This window comes from Lissotriton helveticus, chromosome 5_1, assembly GCF_964261635.1.
Source record: "Lissotriton helveticus chromosome 5_1, aLisHel1.1, whole genome shotgun sequence".
Classification (NCBI taxonomy): Eukaryota; Metazoa; Chordata; class Amphibia; order Caudata; family Salamandridae; genus Lissotriton; species Lissotriton helveticus.
In genome coordinates, this window is record NC_136065.1 from 316,913,219 (window position 1) to 316,932,477 (window position 19,259).

Sequence of the window (19,259 nt, forward strand, 5' to 3'; positions counted from 1 at the left end):
ACATGATAGGATAATAATAACATACATAAAACATATCAATATACAATAAGGTAAACAAGTAATATAAGACGGCACAAGTCATTGATCCCACTACAGAGGTGTTCAGGTACACCTTGGGTTTGTGGAAGGCTTATACCAATGATTTAGTATAGAGAGAGCACTGAGTGGGGGCATCGGGAGAGTGAATCAGTGGACCAACGTGTATCATATATTGGTCGGTAGTAAGAAGAGATCCACTCGCTGCTGTCCTTTCATGACTGCAGACGCATGCTGATGCCAGTGGTCCGCTTAATCTGTCCCACCTGGCATCCACTGCTGAGTCACCAAAGCTCTGTAAGGGTTGAGGACAGGATGAGGCTGCTTTCCCTCTAGGGTCCACACATGGGAAATGTTAAAATTGATGCTGAGGAGAACTATATTACAGTGAAGACCAACAACACAACATGCTAAACAATAAACAAATATCGCTGCCACCAAAAACAGACAAAAAGTCACAATAATCACAAAAAGAGATGGGGCCAAAGAGTTAGGCACTGATATGCATTTCAGATATATACATCCACTTAGGTTTTGTTCTGCCTAGTTGTTTTTTTCTATTTGTCATTTACGGCTAGGGTCCACTGCTCGAGCGCATCAATATATTTTGAAGTACTTTTCGAGCATTTGCCAAGCTTTCTTGTTTCTGCTTATCCAGTCTGTGATTTGAGTGTCAAATTACCACACAAAGGAGGGATGCTAAAGCCCAGACTGTCTCTCTTTTAAGCTACTGGCACAAACGTTTATGTATCAGTTCACTGTGTGTAATATGGGTCCTCATGTTAATCTAAGTTTTTTATTCGTTCAGTCCCTTATATTTTTCTTTCGCCATGTGTCTTTTGTATGCCACTGTGACACAATTGTTTGTTAAGTACAGTCTGTTTTCTGTATTTGTGTGTCTGAACAAAATCGCATGTTTTTATCGCTGGTGACCATGTTCAGAAGCTGAAGTCTGTCTTTGTGTCTTCTGTTTTTGTGTCATCCTTACTCTCATAATAGTCGGTTATTGCCTCTGGTGTTTCTGGTTTTCATATTCATCCTGCAGTCTGTCCGACCTTGCTGTGTTTCTTTGATCATAGTCTGTCTTTTCTGTGTGTTTCTGCTGCTCATGTTCCACGTTTATTGTCATGGTGTTTCACGTATTTATTTCCTTGTTTTCAAGCCAACTGACTAATGAAATTCCAGAGTAAGTAGATCACCCATAACCATTTTGAGCCATTACCGTGCCTAGGCGGTGCAGCGTCTGTTGCTCTGCCAGTCAATCACCACATGATATTAACACACATTGACGAAAACCAAATCTAACCCACCTTTTCCTTACCAATAACATCCCCAGCATGTCCCGGATCATCCAAACTTATACCTGAATGGAGCCCTCAAAGAGTCCAGCTTCTTATGGAGCCAAAATACATCATCCACTTCCTGACCTTTATCCCCTCTCATCATCACCTCTCACAGTCTGGGCATGTCCAACTTCTAGATCTAACAGATGGGTACTGCTGATTGCGTTTTCCATAGCCGATCCCATATTCAACAGAGACGAGTACTGCTGATTGCGTTTTCCATAGCCGATCCCATATCCAACAGAGACGGGTACTGCTGATTGAGTTTTCCATAGCCGATCCCATATCCGACAGAGATGGGTACTGCTGATTGCGTTTTCCTTAGCCGATCCCATATCCAACAGAGACGGGTACTGCTGATTGCGTTTTCCATAGCCGATCCCATATTCAACAGAGACGAGTACTGCTGATTGCGTTTTCCATAGCCGATCCCATATCCAACAGAGACGGGTACTGCTGATTGCGTTTTCCATAGCCGATTCCATATCAGCAAGCAGACAAGTGCTAGTAGGGACCTCAGATACAGGCTTCTAATCTTAAGAGCCATTTGAGCACTCCTTAACGACCTTTTCGCAGGGTGACAGTCCAACCCTCTGAACCAAGAGAAATGTGCATCACTGACTCAGTGTACAAAAGAAGGACCTGTATCAATCATCATACAACCCTTTGAACCAAGAGAAATGTGCATCACTGACTCAGTGTACAAAAGAAGGACCTGTATCAATCATCATACAACCCTTTGAACCAAGAGAAATGTGCATCACTGACTCAGTGTACAAAAGAAGGACCTGTATCAATCATCATACAACCCTCTGAACCAAGAGAAATGTGCATCACTGACTCAGTGTACAAAAGAAGGACCTGTATCAATCATCATATAACAGACATCAGTGACCCTAATTGCAGTCCTTTGTCTAGCATTATGTGCTTCACCTCCAGTCGATGCCTCATAGTCTCGATGGACCCTTCCTTTCACATCGAGGGCCCTGTTCTGTCCTTCGTAATAGACATATACATCAAGCGCCTTCATGAGCCTTTGCCTTCAAGGATGCCTGCTTGGGGGAATCTCCCATCACCAGTTGCACATCCAATAGAATCTGGAGTGACCGTTCAACTCAACAGTCTGCTTGCCTCATACTCTGCGGATTTTATATTCAGAGCAATATCAGTTTTGTAAAACTGTCAGTGTGGAATAGGCTAAAGAGAGAATCCACTGACCATTCCCACACCATGTTGTCACCCTCTGTCCCTCAGCAGTGAGTTCTGTGCATGAACAGAACTGTCTGGACCTCCCAAATCTATATTTCGGTTCTGGTTGGTCGTGGGCGCAGCTGCTGCTAGAATTGGGTTTAGGATGCTTGCACCATTTGACATGCAGTGTTCATTCTGTGGAGTTATCCAACTAGGGTCATTACGGACACGGTCTCCAGCCCTGAAATTTTCAACTACAAATCATTTATTTCTGGTGTGTTAGTCTAATTAGTTCTATGGATTATGGAGGCAAAACAAGACTACAACACCCAGGATGCATTAGGCAATCACAAAGTGGAAACAGTGTTCTTAATGACCTAGAAGTAGTTGGTCATCCTAGGCCTAACAACTTCACTGCCTTAAGCATTTAAAATGTTCACAGCAATTTTGGTTACATAGTTTAATGTTTTCCTTACAGTTCATTAAATGGCATTTACTTTCTACATCAAGCTGCTTTGTTATTTAGCAACTGATGGCAGACGGGCCCTATGTATATAAGACAGAAGGATCAGTACAATTGTATAGAAGCCTGAGGGGCGATGAAACTGTCTATGAGCCAAAAAGGGTGAAGCTTTGCTGTAGATGAGCCAGAAAATCTGGCTGCTACGTTGTATGTGAGACAGATGAGGGACAGCCCCATGTATGAGAGCCAGAAGGGTCCCTGTATGTGATGTAGAAGAGTCAGCACCCTGGTACGGGAAGGTCCCCTTTATATAAGCAATTAGGGCTAGCCCCGCTGCATGCAACACAGCAGGGGCTAGCCCCACAGCTCGCAAGCAAGAACATGCCGGTCACGCAGCATGTGAGCCAAAAGGGGACAGCCCGTCTGAATGCAAGCACGAAGGGGGACAGCCCGTCTGAATGCAAGCACGAAGGGGGCCAGCCCGTCTGAATGCAAGCAAGAAGGGGGCCAGCCCATCTGAATGCAAGCACGAAGGGGGACAGCCCGTCTGAATGCAAGCACGAAGGGGGACAGCCCGTCTGAATGCAAGCACGAAGGGGGACTGCCCGTCTGAATGCAAGCACGAAGGGGGACAGCCCGTCTGAATGCAAGCAAGAAGGGGGCCAGCCCGTCTGAATGCAAGCACGAAGGGGGACAGCCCGTCTGAATGCAAGCACGAAGGGGGACAGCCCGTCTGAATGCAAGCACGAAGGGGGCCAGCCCGTCTGAATGCAAGCGAGAAGGGGGCCAGCCCGTCTGAATGCAAGCAAGAAGGGGGCCAGCCCGTCTAAATGCAAGCACGAAGGGGGCCAGCCCATCTGAATGCAAGCAAGAAGGGGGACAGCCCGTCTGAATGCAAGCAAGAAGGGGGACAGCCCGTCTAAATGCAAGCACAAAGGGGGCCAGCCCGTCTGAATGCAAGCACGAAGGGGGCCAGCCCGTCTGAATGCAAGCAAGAAGGGGCCAGTTCCACTGCACACGAGGAAGAAGAGGTCAATCCCATGCATGTGCCACAAAAGGCTAACCCCATTGCATGGAAACAAGAAGGGGCAAGATCTGCTGCTTGTGAGCCAGGAAGGTCCATTCTTACTGCATGTAAACCAGAACTGGGGAGCCCCATTGCATGTGACCGAGCCCCTGTATGGGAGACAGATGGACCATCAACACAAGTCTTGCAACACAATCTGGACCGTAGATTCCGGATGGCTTTCGTACTCATGTATGAGTGAACTGTTCCCTGTGTCAAGGGGAGCAGACATTCCTCTCATCTCTGCACTTCACCCCAGCCTGCCACCCGCAAATGTGCAAACACTGGAAAGACTGCCTGGTACTGCATGTGACAGGGCAACAGTGAGACATGTGTCCTTGACTAATTTCTACTGGGAACGAGCATTGCAGAGGTGACATCTTCTCTTTCTCATTAGCCATTTAAACCAGTCACGGGGTAGTTATTAGTTTCAAACCAAACTTTAATTTCACTTTTTTATTAAAGGAGGCAGGAGATAGCATTCTCATTTTTCAACGTTTTTCCTCTGCTCGGGCGGGCGTTGGGAAGTTGTAACATGCAGACCCATTCAATTTTGACTTGCTTATGTAGGTTCCATGGATACCTAACCAGCTACAACACCAACCCAGGAAGATCTCTGTCTTCCTTCGAATGAATGGCATTAACAATAGCTAGAAAAGAAAGTCACCAAGGAAGGAACTAGTCTCCCACAGCATCATGCGTTGACTAGCATGATTTGGTTTTCTTTTTTTTTTCAGTGGTTGGTTAGCAATACCAGGGAGTTATTGGTGCAGCTTTGTTTCTATTGCCTCAAGTTTTAATGAAAAAACAGTCCTTGTTGTCTATTATTACTTTAGGCAAAATGTTATGTAGGTCTTTAAAGTTCCATTTTTCCTCTGGAGTCTGTGCTGTTGCATTATTTTATGCAGAGGGAAATAGTTTGTCGTTCCATCCAATATATTAATGACCATCTAACCCCCTTTTGCTATATGGCGGCAAAAAAAACTGCCCAGTGCAGTGACCAAAGAGCACTGTGCTCACACCGTTGAGCATTTAATTTAAATTCAGGTTCCAATTATGACAGAAAGTAGGGCCGGGCATAAAAATAAAATCTGCCCTCCTTAGGGAATCCGATATCTAAAAAAGGGCACATGTTTACAAATTGGGGCAGTTTTGAACTTGTCAAGACATGCTAAATAGGTATTTGGCAAGGTATGGGAAACTGCATGTGTTTGTGATTGCTGCAGGCGTATCAGGCAAAACAATAGTAAAAGCAGGCCCACCACCAGACCATAAAACAAGAGGCCCCGAAAGAGCCAAAAACCAGCCCACACACTAACCAGTCAGACCAGGCCTTCTGAAACTGCCAGATTGCCCTATCGGCCAATCCGACCCTGATGAGACCCTCTGCTTTCCCCAATCACATCCTTTATTGTTTAGAAGGGGAAGTTTTTAGATGAAACAGACCAATCACTTCCATCTATTCCTTCGAAGAAACTATCTGAAAAGATTGTTGAGGACGTCAATACATTTGTTTAAGCTGGGTAAATTATTTAAAGTGTTTTAACTTTTGATTTACTATTGAGCACTCAGATGGAACTTTTGTTGCAGTTTGGTTTGACTCTTGGGTGAAAGTGCTTCGAGGCTCATTCTGGAATCCCCCCAGACAGAAGGATAGCTTTGATTTTTGATGCCATAACATTAAATGCATAAGGAGGGAGCAGAAGAGAAGTGGTAAATAAAATAAAAAGCAGAAAGGGCACCTCTATTTTAGACCTTAAAATCTTTACATGGATTCATCCTGGTCAATTGCATGGAAACAAGAAAGACTCCTGAAAAATTTGAATGGGCATTGCAGAATCTCAATTGTTGGTGATGCAGCATCTTTGGTTAAAGAGAGCGAGGTGCTATTTTTTTATGTTTCAAATTTGTTCTCCCTTGCTCATACCTTCCCACCTCAGATCTAAGGGGCCGATTAGGATGGCGGTTTTTCCGCATCCTCCGGGCCGGCGGAAGTGTCCGCCGGCCTGGAGGATGCGGAAAAACCGCGGCGGAGACTCCAAAGACCCACCGCCAAATTAGGATGGCTGGTGGGTCTGGAATTCCGTCCGCCGCTTTTCCGCCGCGGTCGGCTTCCGACCGCGGCGGAAAAGCTATAACATGGCAGGCGGTGTCTATGAGACACCGTCCGCCATATTATGATGTTTGTGTAAATATGCTTTTCCACGGCGGCTTTTCCGCCATGGAAAAGCATACGGACATTCACTTTGGGGGCCCGTTGCGGGCCCCCTGGGTGAATGGGGGGTGGGGGGTGCACATGGGGGGTACCTATGGTACCCCCCTGCATTTGCGTACACAAAGCAGCAGGCACCGTGCGGTGCCTGCCGCTTTGTGCATGTAAATGCAACACATGCATTTTTAACATTGCGGCGGGTGCAGCTTGAAGCTGCACCCGCCGCAATGTTAATAATAGATGATGTGACCGCCACCCTGGCGGTCACATCCTAATTGCCATGGAGGGACCGCCGCTGCCCATGCGGACGGTCCCTCCTACTCAGGGGTGGCGGACGGACGCAAGTCCGTCCGCCATCCTAATCGGCCCCTAAGTCTTTTGTGTGTATTGTGAAAATCTCTTCCTTTGTAATCCTCTAAAGTTATAGCTTGACTCAAAGAGAGAAAAGTCATTCAGTATAGGTAGAAATGCGTGGGGCTAAGTGGCAGCGCAGAAAAATGTGAAAAGAAAACATATGTTTTGGTTCTTATGTACACATTTGTAAAACATTTCAGGGATGCTTCAAGTTTTCTTTGAGAGTGTATGAGCCAGATTTGGGGCTGATTGGTTAATGTATATTAGGTTCAAATCCAGAGTTTGATAGGCTTGAATTAAGGGTGTGTTGGGGCACAGAATCAGAGATGCTCAGAATTAGGTGCTGTGTCACACTCAGAGGTGGGCTTTGACAACTAATACTTGATGGTATGGGAGACTCGGTCAGAATCAGTGATTTTAGTTTGGGAGGTTCAAGATCCGGGTTGGAGGCGGAGAAGTGGGGTGGGTGGAACTTATTGTAATGGTTTGTGGATCCCAAAGCTATCGGATGGTGCAATATTAATGGCTAAGAGAGTGTTTGCATTGTGGAAGCTCAGAGCCAAATTTAGATTTAAAGAAAAATACTTTGAGAGACCCAGTTTAGGATGAGGAATGTAGAATTAGTGGTGCCTGGATTTTGTATTATGGGGAGCACGAGATAGGCGTATTGTCTGCGCATTGTCATGGTTGGGTATTGAGTTTATTGGGGCTCAGAGTTTGTTTGTACTTGGAAATTGTGTCTATATTTTGGGGACTGGAAGAGAGGACACACAGTCTCAGTTTAGACTTCGAGGTTTTAGTTTGGATGTGAAAAAAAGCCTTTGTTTGGGGGACTTCGAGTTTGGGGCTCATTGAACCCCAATATGGGGTTTCTAGAGTCTGGATTTGGGTGGCACACAGACGAAAGAATCTTTGTGTGCATTAAATGCTTGATTTGTTAAAGTTCATCACTTGATATTTGTACAACTGAGCCACATGTACTTGAGTGCCTGCTTTAGAAATAATATCATGCAAGGCAGTGTAAAACGTCTTCCTTTGAGCAACTATCCTCAATGCATGCCCGCTTTCTTTCCTCTTCTAAGTCCTGACTTTGTGGACGACTCCGAGGATGGCAGGTAAGTCTTTTCACAGAGCGGGTCACTGTCTTGTAGTATTGTGGTCTTGTAGTCTCACTGTGGTTCCATCAGCTGTCAGCATTTTCTTTATTTCTAAGGCACCAATTTCAAAACCGAGAGCCGTGGTCAGGTCATATCTTTATTGAAACCCTTCCTTCAGATCATCTGCCCTTTTAATTGGGAATCAGTGTCATGATTTCATACCCTTCCAATAATGTCTAAAACTATCCTCTCATCACTGTGCTTGTGTGGGTGCTAATCTTTTTGGGAGGGATTTAGAAGTTTCCCGAGTGGGTGCCTATTTTGAACTAGACCGGCTGTGGTCCACCTACTCCATTAGTCTGTTCACTGAGTGACACACGCTAAATGGCCAAAGACCAAAGTGAATGCTGCTGAGGATTAGCAGGGAAGGGTGGTCACTGTCGTTATTTTAAAGCAGTATAGCAGTGACTTTGGGTCGGTAGGATACAGTTGAGAACCACCCACAGATGAAAGGTAGGTGGAATTTATGTGAGCACAGCAGTTCAGATGAAGCGGAATGCCCCATCACCTGCTAATATACTATATGTGTGTGGCATGGGGGAGAAGGGCTTTGGACATAGTTTATGGATTGGTGGCCTCTAGAAATACAAAAAGTCTGGCAGAGTGTGTTTATTTGTTGGTGTGTCCCATCTGAGCGTGTCCATGTGAACACACTCTATTTGTATATGCAAGTGATGAAATATGACCAGCTCTTTAAAGTTATGTGTACCCACTTGCAAATAAGTTAAATTTGCCCTTGCAACATTGCCAGATCCCTGTCAGAGGATACACTATGGGTCGTAGGAACTTCAGGATAAGAAAGGGCGCCGGACTATGTTCTTCCATGCTATTTACGTTAGAAGCTTACAGTGGCAGGCATTGATTATAGAAATTTATTTCATGCGTGTTGCAATACCACGTACTGAGCCTGTGCCAGAGCACTCTATAGTTTTATTTTCCCTACCCTATACTGTATCTCCCTCCCCCCATACGAAGAAGACAGATAACTGCAGAGGAGTAAAGTGGCACAGTATTTTTTCTTTTTGCTGCATATTTAGAAACTATTTCTGTATGATTTGCTTGGGAAAATAAATACTTCTAAAAAGAATTTGTCAGTTAATAACAAAAAATAAACAGTCCATTACTTGGGCACTGATTTTTACCTAAAATGTTGTGCCTCATACTATACTTCTGCTCCCTCCCCCTCAGCCACGTTCTCCAGAATCCCTGACGAAGCTGTGCGTTTGAAGGAAAATTGATCCTCCCTTCACAAAAAAATTAGGGGCAACTTTTTATTTTTGTAAACCAATCACTCTGCTTCCATATTTTCACTGGTAAGGGCTAATATATTGGTAATATTGGAGAAGTTATGAACACAAAATATGTTAATTACCAGTCTGCTTTATAATGTAGTCCAGCTGGTGAGCATCCTTCACCAGCACCCGCCTCCAGTACTCCCGCCCGCCTTACAATGGGTAACCTATCATTCAACAATGTGTCAAGAGGCCTTGGAATTTTTCACTCCAGGATGAGGCTAGATTCTGGTTCCAAACCATTGAGAGGAAATGTAGGGACAGTCCAAGGATTTTTTGAGAGGCGCAGCTTAAAGAATTTGATGGTTCCGTACAGACAGCAGACAGTAAAGGAATCTGCCCGATCCCATCAGACAGATAAAATCAACCTTGTGTGTCCTACCATCTTGCAGAATACTTTGAAGAGTTAAGCAGACCCTCGCCTCTCTCACTTAGTTTTTAAGATAGTGGACTCACTGTAGTTTGGGCCCCTGGGAGTTCAGCCCACCTCTACCTAACTCTTCTGCTCCTATTCTGAGCAATGTGCTTTCTTTGCTTCCCTTAGTGAAAAGGCTCTGAAGGTGAACCAGTTCGAGCTGAGCATCAAGACCGAAGCAACGCAGGGCCTCATCCTCTGGAGTGGGAAAGGCATGGAGCACTCGGACTACATCGCCCTGGCTGTGGTCAATGGCTTTGTGGAAATGACCTATGACCTTGGATCCAAGCCAGTGATCCTTCGGTCTTCAGTTCGGGTCAACACCAACCATTGGGTCCGGATCAAAGCCCAGAGGTAAGTGAATTCTTGGGATAAGACAACCCATATGTGGATGTGTTGGTGATTTGAAAGAAGTTTTGAAAGCCCTTGGGGTGTTTTTAATGCCATAACCAAACACTGTTGTAGAGTGTTGCTTCAGTGGGCCACTGACAAAGAGTGTCTCACAGGAGTGTAGCTATCATTATCATAGCGAGTGCAGTGGCACCGGTCCCAGGAGTGTGAAGGGGCCAACTGCACCCAAATCTTAACTGTCTTCTACTGTTCGTACACGGAGCATGAGGTCCATTTTCACTGCTTGAATGAGGCTCCAATACTATCTTGCTACACCTCTGGCCTCTACCCGGCCTCCACCCTCCCCATTAACAAGTAAACGTACTCTGTCAGGTGGAGAATATGTTCACAATTGGCCAACAGAAGCATTTTGCAACCCCGCTGCCTTTTCATGTATTTAGTAACTTCATTAGATAGACAGAACACCAAAAAACACACTATAAGCTGTTGCTGTGCCTCACACAGCAGATATTGTAAGAAAAGGGGAATATCTATAGAGGAATTGGGAGAATGCCTTACAAGGGCAGCTCCTTTGGAAAGCCGCAAGGGTTGCGTTCGATCAGGACATGATCTAACTCAAAAAAACGGACTCCAACCTGTGAATGAATTTTTCAAGACCATGGCTTGATACTGCACTGCAAGGACATGCTAACGACAGTACTTCACTACACACATCTCTGTAGCATAACACGAATAGTTGTGCGATCTGGTTTACACATTATTTATCTTATATGCTTCAATACAACATAAGAAACAAACTTGAGGATGGAAATTCAACTATGATCGCTAATGGAGTGTGATTGTAGGATCTTGTTCAATCAATCACTTACTCTCTCACACACATACATCATCCCAGTAGCGGCCCATGCAGGTAAGAGTGGCGAGGTGGAGGGGAAGAGTCAACAGACAATGACTTCTGTTGACTGCCCACCTGCCCCACTGCTCTTACCTGCACGAGCAGCTCTTACACCATCTAAACCACCCCCCTCCACCCACCAGTCACTGCTCCCTGTAATTCTTCCTTAACCCATTCGCTGCTGCCATCGGCTAACGGTCGTCACATGCACTACCTTGGTAGTGCTGTGCACGTCCGTTGGCCAACGCTGCCCCACCCGTTTTGCGAACATTCAGCACTGGAGCGGAACGTTCGATGCAGCCAACGGGTTAATATCCCCCTGAATTGGAGGGGTCTGGATTAAGTTAAGGTGTCAGCTTGGTGTGGGTTGGGGTGGTGTGTGTAACATGCCGGGCTGGAATGAGTTGAATGTAGGCTTGGACACCTTTAGTCCAGACCCACAAGAGTTGGTGACATCACGTGCTGTGACGGACATGTTCTCCTGTACTTTGTCTATACCGTGTGAAATGTTAATTCAGCTATGTTGGGATGGAAGCTGTTTACATTTCAGTTTAGGGCTGGTGTATTTATATACATAGGGTGTGGCGGACTAGGTGGGGGTGTGGGGTTTCCCGGGGATGAATACCAGTGATAATGATGAATCTTTCGTAACAACACAGCGTGTGGTGATGACCACTTTGAAAGTTGGGTTGACAGGGCGTCAGTGGTCCTTAAATTAGTGTGATGAGCTTTTCACTGAGGATCATGTCACAATGATGCATGTATTAGCGAGCGAACTGTGGTGGAATTACCAGCCTCTGTAGTTTCAGATTCCCACAACAGATGTCACCCTGGAGACCGTGCAATAGGAGATGCTGGTTCGGAGGATACCAGACATAGTCATGCATGCTTGCACTTTCTGGGAGCTGGAGTGGGGCTGGGATTGTGCATATCAGCTCAGAAAAACACAAATATCTGTTTCCACAACCGCGTACGAGTATGAGGAATGCGCTTGGGTTCAAATACTGGAGAAACTTTACCCAGGTTTATCACACTTGCCCTCGTGGTCGCTGTATAGGGAATGGTGAAAAGCGGGTAGTGTGGATAGTGAGCATATCTAGCAGAAAGCGCTAGTGATCTACAGTCCAAGGTTCTTTGCTGAAGCATCTGAGAGGCTATTTCTCCAGAACAGCCTCATTTTTCTCAATTATAAACAAGGCTGAACAAAAACACAGGTGAACGTCAGTAAATATAGGAGGACAGTGCCTTGATTTCTGAGCAGAACGACTGTTCGTTTAAGGCTGCTGGTTTTTTTCTGTTTCAGGGAGAACCGTGATGGTACCCTCCAGGTGGGCAATGAGGCCCCTGTCTTTGGATCGTCTCCCCTTGGAGCCAAGCAGTTGGACACAGACGGAGCCCTTTGGCTTGGTAAGAGGACCACATCGGGTTTGCAAAACTGGAGTGGGAGAAAAAGGGGCTTCGGAAGGACAGATGCTTGCAAACAGCAACAAGTATTTGCGATTTGCAAAGACTGCTGGAACTTCTGCTATGATAGGCTTGTGTGTACCATAGCAAATGTCCCGGCTGCCTTCAGTAGTAGCTGATAACACCTTCTGGAGAGGTTATTGCGCACCCTTCTACCTGGCATTTATATTAAGCACAAAAATGTTAAAACCCTAAAGATGTCGCTGTATTTTTGCTTAACTTGTCATATGAATAGTGCTGCCTAGACTTAATTATGCATTTGTTAATTTCCCCATCTTCAAGACATTTCTCTGTGTTCTGTAAGAGTGCTAAGAAAAAAGGAAAAAGTAAGCGAGGTTATTCTCACATGATGGCCACAGAGCAGCCAGGAAGATTCACAGCCCTTTGTAAGAACTTCCCCTAAATGTGGACCACACAGATCAGCGGACAGGTTTCAGGGTCTGCCCCTAGCCCAGCTCATCCCTACAAAGATCTCATAGTGCCCCATCAGCCCTGGAAGATGTTCAGACAGTCCTGCCTTTAGAATTCACGCCAGTGTACATCCACTGGCTTTTACTTTTGTCTGTTCGTCTGCAACAGTCAAGGCCTCATTCGGAGCGGTGGTGTAACACATATTCGGGTGCGAACAGGATTTTGCATCCCAGTTAGCACATTATAAGTAGCCTGCAGACTTCTTGCTGGTCTTGCGTGGTTTTCTTCTACACACTTCGAACCTAGTGAAATTATTGCATGGTAAAACCACAAAATTCCTAGTTTCCTAACTCAGAATGGGGACATGTACAATATTACTGCAGTCTCCTCTTTTAAGATTTTAAGACTTGCAGCTCTCGTAATGTGGAGGTAAGACCACACGGGGAAACTGCGGTCAACACCATTGTTCTTTTCATGGGCGGTATTACCTTTCAGTTTTACCCTGAAGCTTGGAATGAGGTTCTGAGAGTGCAGCACTTTGTTTAAGGTGAACTAAAGAGACAGGACTGGATGAATTACTTGTATCAGGACTAGGAGAAATAGCTCTTTTTAGGTTGAGCCTGGGCACCGTATACGCTGCTCTGCGAGACATGCTGTATTGAGGTAGAGACTTGAAGCCCCGCCCACATTTTTCATTGGCTTGTCATGGTTTACTGTAAACTGTGGCTGTTCATTGGTCAAAAGGCTTAGTAGTCCCTCCTTAATACCGCCTTGTTTCATTTTGTAACCTCCCATGGCAACACCCCCTGTTACATGTGTTGTTGCTTGGTAGGCTTTAATTACAGCCTCTGAGCACTATTTTCTCAAATAGATTGTCCTGCCTGCTCTCTCCTAACGCTTTTAAAACATTTTATTGCACACATTTGCATTTTATTTTATTTATCGGTTTTAAAAACAACACATACATAAAGGCGTTGTCATTGACAATGTCAATAGCTCAAACCCTCATAAATGTGAGACCTATTTCATTACAAATGCTTTTTCCATCAGAAGCTGCTCATCAAGAGCATTGCAGCGCAACTTACTGTTCTTGGCACCTGTTGAGGGCGTTATTCATCCTCCGCTTAACATGTGTTTGTTTCGATGCCTTGCAGGTGGAATGGAGAAGCTGAGCGTGTCATACAAGCTGCCAAAGGCATACAGCACCGGCTTCATTGGCTGCATGCGGGATGTGCTGGTGGACCAGCAGGAGCTGCACTTGGTGGAGGACGCCTTAAACAAACCCACAATATTACACTGCTCTGCCAAATAATCCATGGACATTACTTACCATTCCTCCGCTGGTGCTGTGTCCGTCCCCATCTCTCCCTCTTCCCGTTGCTGTTTTTTTTTCTATTTTTGTAAATGTATGGCTTTTTATATTTTGTGAGGGGGAGAGAAAGGGCCCGGAGTTCCTCATTTATGTTTTCCTTTGTTCGGTTGTTTATATTTCAAGTTGGACCAATTCTGTTGTTGCAAAAAAGAAAGAAATACCACAAGAAACTAGAGAGGGGGGCGCTTGGAAGGGGCACGGAGGAGTTGCACTGAAACAGAGCAGACCCCTTGCGATGTATGCATTTGCACTGGATATGGCCTTATAGAATGTGTGAAGAGGGGGTTTATGGTCCAGACCTTGTTCCCAGGCTCTGGAAATGCCACAAGATGGCGGCTGCTGACAGATGTTCTTCTTTTCCATGTCAACTCATGGAAGATGGTTAGTAGAAAATGGAACGCCCAGCTCCCCAGACATTGACTAAGTTATTTACATAGTGCAACCCCCTCCCCCTCTTGTCCACCACAGTCTCCTGCATTCTTGTTTTGTTCAGCGTCATGTGGTGGGTTCACTGCAAAGGGTGGTTGCTCAGAAATATGGGGAAAATCTGGTTCAGCCGTGACCACTGTCCGTGATAAATGCTTCCTGGTGACGGACTATACTGTGGTCCTCAAAGTTCACCTAGCGTGCTGTTGCCGTGTGCACGCTCAAAGGACTGTGTGACCCATGCTAGCATTCTTTGCTGCACCACGATAATGGACACGTCATTTTGCCCTCCCTCCATCTCCAGTTTACATGGCGTCTGTGCATGTATACACTGAAATCGCTACGTAGCTTGGACCTCCACATTCTGATTGGGGCAGCGCGCTTCCTCGCGTGTGCAGCTTCCGCCATTTGTTTACCAAAACCCCATCTGGCGATGTTATTTTCGGGATTCTAGACATGTTGTTTTTTAAATATTTCTTTTTGCAGGCAAATAACCTTTTCAAACCCCACCTGTGTTTATCTTTACTCCTCCCGTTCTTCTGCGCCTTTCTTTGTGGCCCCTACCTCCGCCCCCTCCCTTACACAAAAGTATTTGTTTTTACTGTTAGTATGATTGATTTGACGCAAAAGCATTCCTTTTAAACTGCTCTGAAGACAGTACTGTAACACTGGGTAGGAGGTTTGGATATGTGTACATATTTTATATATTTATAGGTATATATAATGCAGTATATATCCATGCATACACACACACACGCACACACAAACAGTCCACTTGCACCAAGGTCTTCAGATCATTTCATACTTGGCTTGAGAAAGACAAATTCTCGGGCTGACCTCATCATGTAAATTTTTCCATATACCTGAGCTGTGGCTAGCATGGCGTTTTACATTTTTGTTTTACTTTTTTACCTAGAGATTGGTTTTAGCCTGAATTAAACAAGTCCCAGTTGTAACACCTTAACTGTTTTTTATTTTGTTTTTTACTTTGAAATGCAGTCCGAAAAAAATAAACTTGAATCTATTTGCCTTTGTTTTTGTAATCCTGAGCATTTCACAGTTGGGCCCACCATGGTTGTTTGTGGTCATGCAGAAGATTCAGAAAATGTCCTTTTTTTAAGGGAAATAACATTGCTTGATCTGCAGCCCGGCAAAGCATGTACATTAGAATCCCATGTACATGGACTGCATGTCCTACAGTTTAGCCTGCAACTTTTCTTCCTTCTTCGAGGATTAGACAAACAGCTGCACTACCATCAGTAATTTTATAGTAATATCAAGTGCAACAGAGTTGTGCAGACCTTTTACAGTTTTCTGGCACTTTTCTGAGTGATGTGATCGAAATCCACTGCATACTTATGTCGTTTACTCTTCAGATCTGTTGTCTAGAGTTTCGATCTGGATTTTCTAGAGGCAGACCTACAAACATATATATTTTAAAATCATCCCAAGCTTAGAATACGATTGTAGTAGTCTGTTTTATGGGGCAGTGGAATAAGGTGTATACCGCCATACATTTAAAATTAGTTCATGCTGCACTGGCTCTGCCCCCAGCATGTGTGGTTGACTGTATGTGAAGGGCCTGATTCATCAGGGCTGTAAGCTCTCTGGCATGCCTGCAGATAGTTCCACAGAACAGTCAAAAATGCTTAATTGCAGGGTCAGAGCCATCAATCTTTCAGAAAAAACAATGATGTCTTTCGACTTTCGTCTTTCTAGGTCACTCGAATTTCCCTGAGACTGGTTGTTTCACACATGTATAGAGGACTTTGGATTAGATGAACATCCTAGTAGAGGGGGAGTGAACAGAAGTACAGAGACTTAAGGGCACGGGTGGACCCCAGGAGAGAGTAGCATTCTGTCGAGTAACTCTTCTCTTTACCACACCAAAGTGTGGTAGCTGCCTTCCTATCCACTCGAGTAACAGCTGTTTACTTCTAATACACGATAAAACCCATGACAGCCTCTGCTCAAAGAGGAATGATGTGCTAAGCTTTGAAAATTAAGTGAGCGTGCCTCAAAAAACAATCTTATACACTCAGCTTAAAAGCAGCTGATTAAGGAGACAGGACATACAGAAAAGAAAGCCTTCCAACCCGAGTGCACATTTTGCAGCCAGGAGGTTGTATGTTCTGGTCCCCTGGGTTACTGCCCCCTAAGCAAATTATTTGACTAGGTTGGGCATTGGTTCCTAGACTGAAATGAGGGCATCTTTAGGAGCATTGACAAGGCAGAGCCGGGCTGGGAATCGTCTGTATCTTCCCAATGACTGCCCATCTACCCAGGCCCTAGAATAACCAGGCATTCTTAGTAAATGGCCTACTACAGAGTGTAGGTGTTAGGGGCTTCAGAGCCTGTTGTGCTGTTTACAGCATGTATGTCAGCCTTACCCATTCTGAGACTTTATTAACAATAAGTTCACACATTGGTAGGTATCCAACCAAGCTGGATATCAGGGGCTAAGAGCATCACGTAACTGATCCCATATGACCCAATCGAGGAGTAATGCATTGTACTATTGTACTACTTTGTTTTTTACATATCCCCTAGAGAGCAGAGAGTAATAAACCCATGGTATGGGTTGAATAGCAATAATTTCAGTGTGGTGAGTTGGCAATATGTGTAGTTGGCATTGAATAGCTCCTGAAGAGCATCTCGAGTATCTTAATGGCATGAAGCTGGCATTGCTGGGCATACAACCAAAGTAAATTCACTGGGTGGGAGAGTCAATCTGGGGCAGGGATGATCTCAATAGTATGTGAGGTACTATAATTCTTCCATCATCGGCTACCAGACTCCTCTCCTATACCCTTTGATTCACGATATGCCACATAGCCTTGAAATGGCGTGATGCTGTGTGTAACACGCACTCACTCTCTTGAGGAGGAAGCGGGAGGTGAGATCTCAACAGCACGTTAATCCGGACTTCATAGCTGACAATGAAAGCGTGGCAGTAGGGAAACTAACAGTATGCTTTCCAAACTATGAATGGTTCTGTCCAGACTCTGGATGGGATGTGTTAATCGCTTCGTTAGGGATGTACATATATATATATAAATATAGAGATTAATTAATCTTTCGATAGGTCATTCTGCTTCCGTCAAATCCAGTTTCCTTTGAAGCAAGTTTTATTGCCAATGTTTAATGACAGAAACCATAAAATCGGTGTTGATTCGGATCAGAAATGCCTTAATCTAAACTTTTCCTGATTCCAAAACGCATTGGAACCACTTTTCAGTTTCATAGCAGAATTAACTGAGACCACTATTGTATGTCCAAGGTCCATGCATTCTGAAGGGTAATTTACTGGTTTTCATAACTAGTGCATTCCAAAATATTCTACATAACACTTTTTTTTACCTCGCCTCTTAGTGAACTATATTTTATTGGTCAGTGCTATTTTGCCTTGTTTCATAAGAGTTCTGAAGGGCTGTGGAATTCACCCCCAAAGTCAATGAGGTTGTCACTCCTGTTGGCAGGGACTGCCCTTCAATCTCTAAAGACATTGGAACGGTTGTGATTTTCTAAGCATCCCCTCCCGCCCACCCAAAAAAATCTTAACTTCACTTACCTGTGGTATTTTAAGCCACTTCTTCCTCCAAAATCTAACTATACTTGCAGGCTTCCTTAAAGATTGGATAAAACATGCTAATTAATGAGGGGATTCTTAAAAATAAAAAGAACCGGTCCAAATGATTTGTTTTTATTTCATCTATGAACGCATTCTTGATGACCTCAGTGGAGTCTCGAAGATTTCACAATCTCATAGACCTTAATGGAGGTTCATGCCTTGTAATTGAAAGGCCCCTCCCTACTTTATCTTTTCAAAGAGAATCCTGTAACATCACATGTTTGGGACCCTTGGACTATGGCACCCATGAATGTACAGCATCCCATTGGCATGTTATAACCATGACTAACTTTATTACTTGTGTCTTTTTGTCCAGTCCCAATCACCATGAAATAAAGTTGTAAAACCTTAAAAAAAACAAGTTCTTGGGTCTCCTCCTCTTTCTTGTGTCTATCTGTTGACTGTGTCTTGTTGTGCACCACAGACGATGATTGTGATTCAGAGGTGCTGAGGGGTGTCTGCTTGCCTGTTCCTTTCTGCAGTCGATACACGGTTGATCCACGAACTTTAAGAGGACCCTCTTGTGGAAGGGCTGGTTCTTATTACAGGAACTTTTGTTGGTCCTCCTCTTACAAAACTTCTCCATGCCTGCGCTGCAGACACCAGGCCTTATTCCGCCAATCAAACTTGCTTTTGTATTCAAGTTTATAATATTTTGTTTTTAAATTCCGTCCTTAAATATCTCATAGACCTTAGAAACTGTCCCAAAGTTTTCAGAACTTTTTTGGTTTTTGGTGAGTGTATCAAGAAGGGGAAGGTACAACTCTAAATTTCTGGCACATTTGGAATGCTCTGATATGACCTGTTTGGGAACCTTGTAGAAGGCTTACCTTTAAACCTGGTGTACATTTACGGTCATCTTGGCATCGTTGCTCAGTGTATGACCATGTGGTTATTTCCTAAAGTATAGGAAACAGAGGTGGGGTGGTAAGGGAATGTGTGCGCTAATCAGTCAGTCAGTCAAAATTCTTTATTTTGATTAATAAAAATCATAAAAAGCAGCAACAATACATACATACAAAATGCGGGAGATAAGATGATATTATATACAAAGTAAACAATTGTGCAAGTATTCGCAAACATTCATATATGTACATTATTTACATTAATTACATTATTTACAAATCATATAAGATATGTAGTGATAACAGTGTTCACTCCAAATTTAAAAATCCACTCT

The 19,259-nt window shown here is 44.4% G+C and overlaps 1 protein-coding gene across 6 annotated transcripts in view; it reads left to right on the forward strand.

Moving 5' to 3' along the window:
- Positions 1–18,437, forward strand: part of AGRN (agrin) — a 727,720-nt gene extending 709,283 nt beyond the window's left edge. For 3 of the 6 annotated variants that reach the window (XM_078642355.1, XM_078642358.1, XM_078642359.1), the window contains 4 exons: positions 7,748–7,780; positions 9,659–9,883; positions 12,079–12,182; positions 13,805–18,437. In XM_078642355.1, the coding sequence (XP_078498481.1) occupies positions 7,748–7,780; positions 9,659–9,883; positions 12,079–12,182; positions 13,805–13,962 (520 nt within the window). In that variant the 3' untranslated portion in view covers positions 13,963–18,437. The remainder of the gene's footprint in view (positions 1–7,747; positions 7,781–9,658; positions 9,884–12,078; positions 12,183–13,804) is intronic. The other 3 variants (XM_078642356.1, XM_078642357.1, XM_078642360.1) reach the window with 2 other exon arrangements.
- Positions 18,438–19,259: the final 822 nt, after the last annotated feature.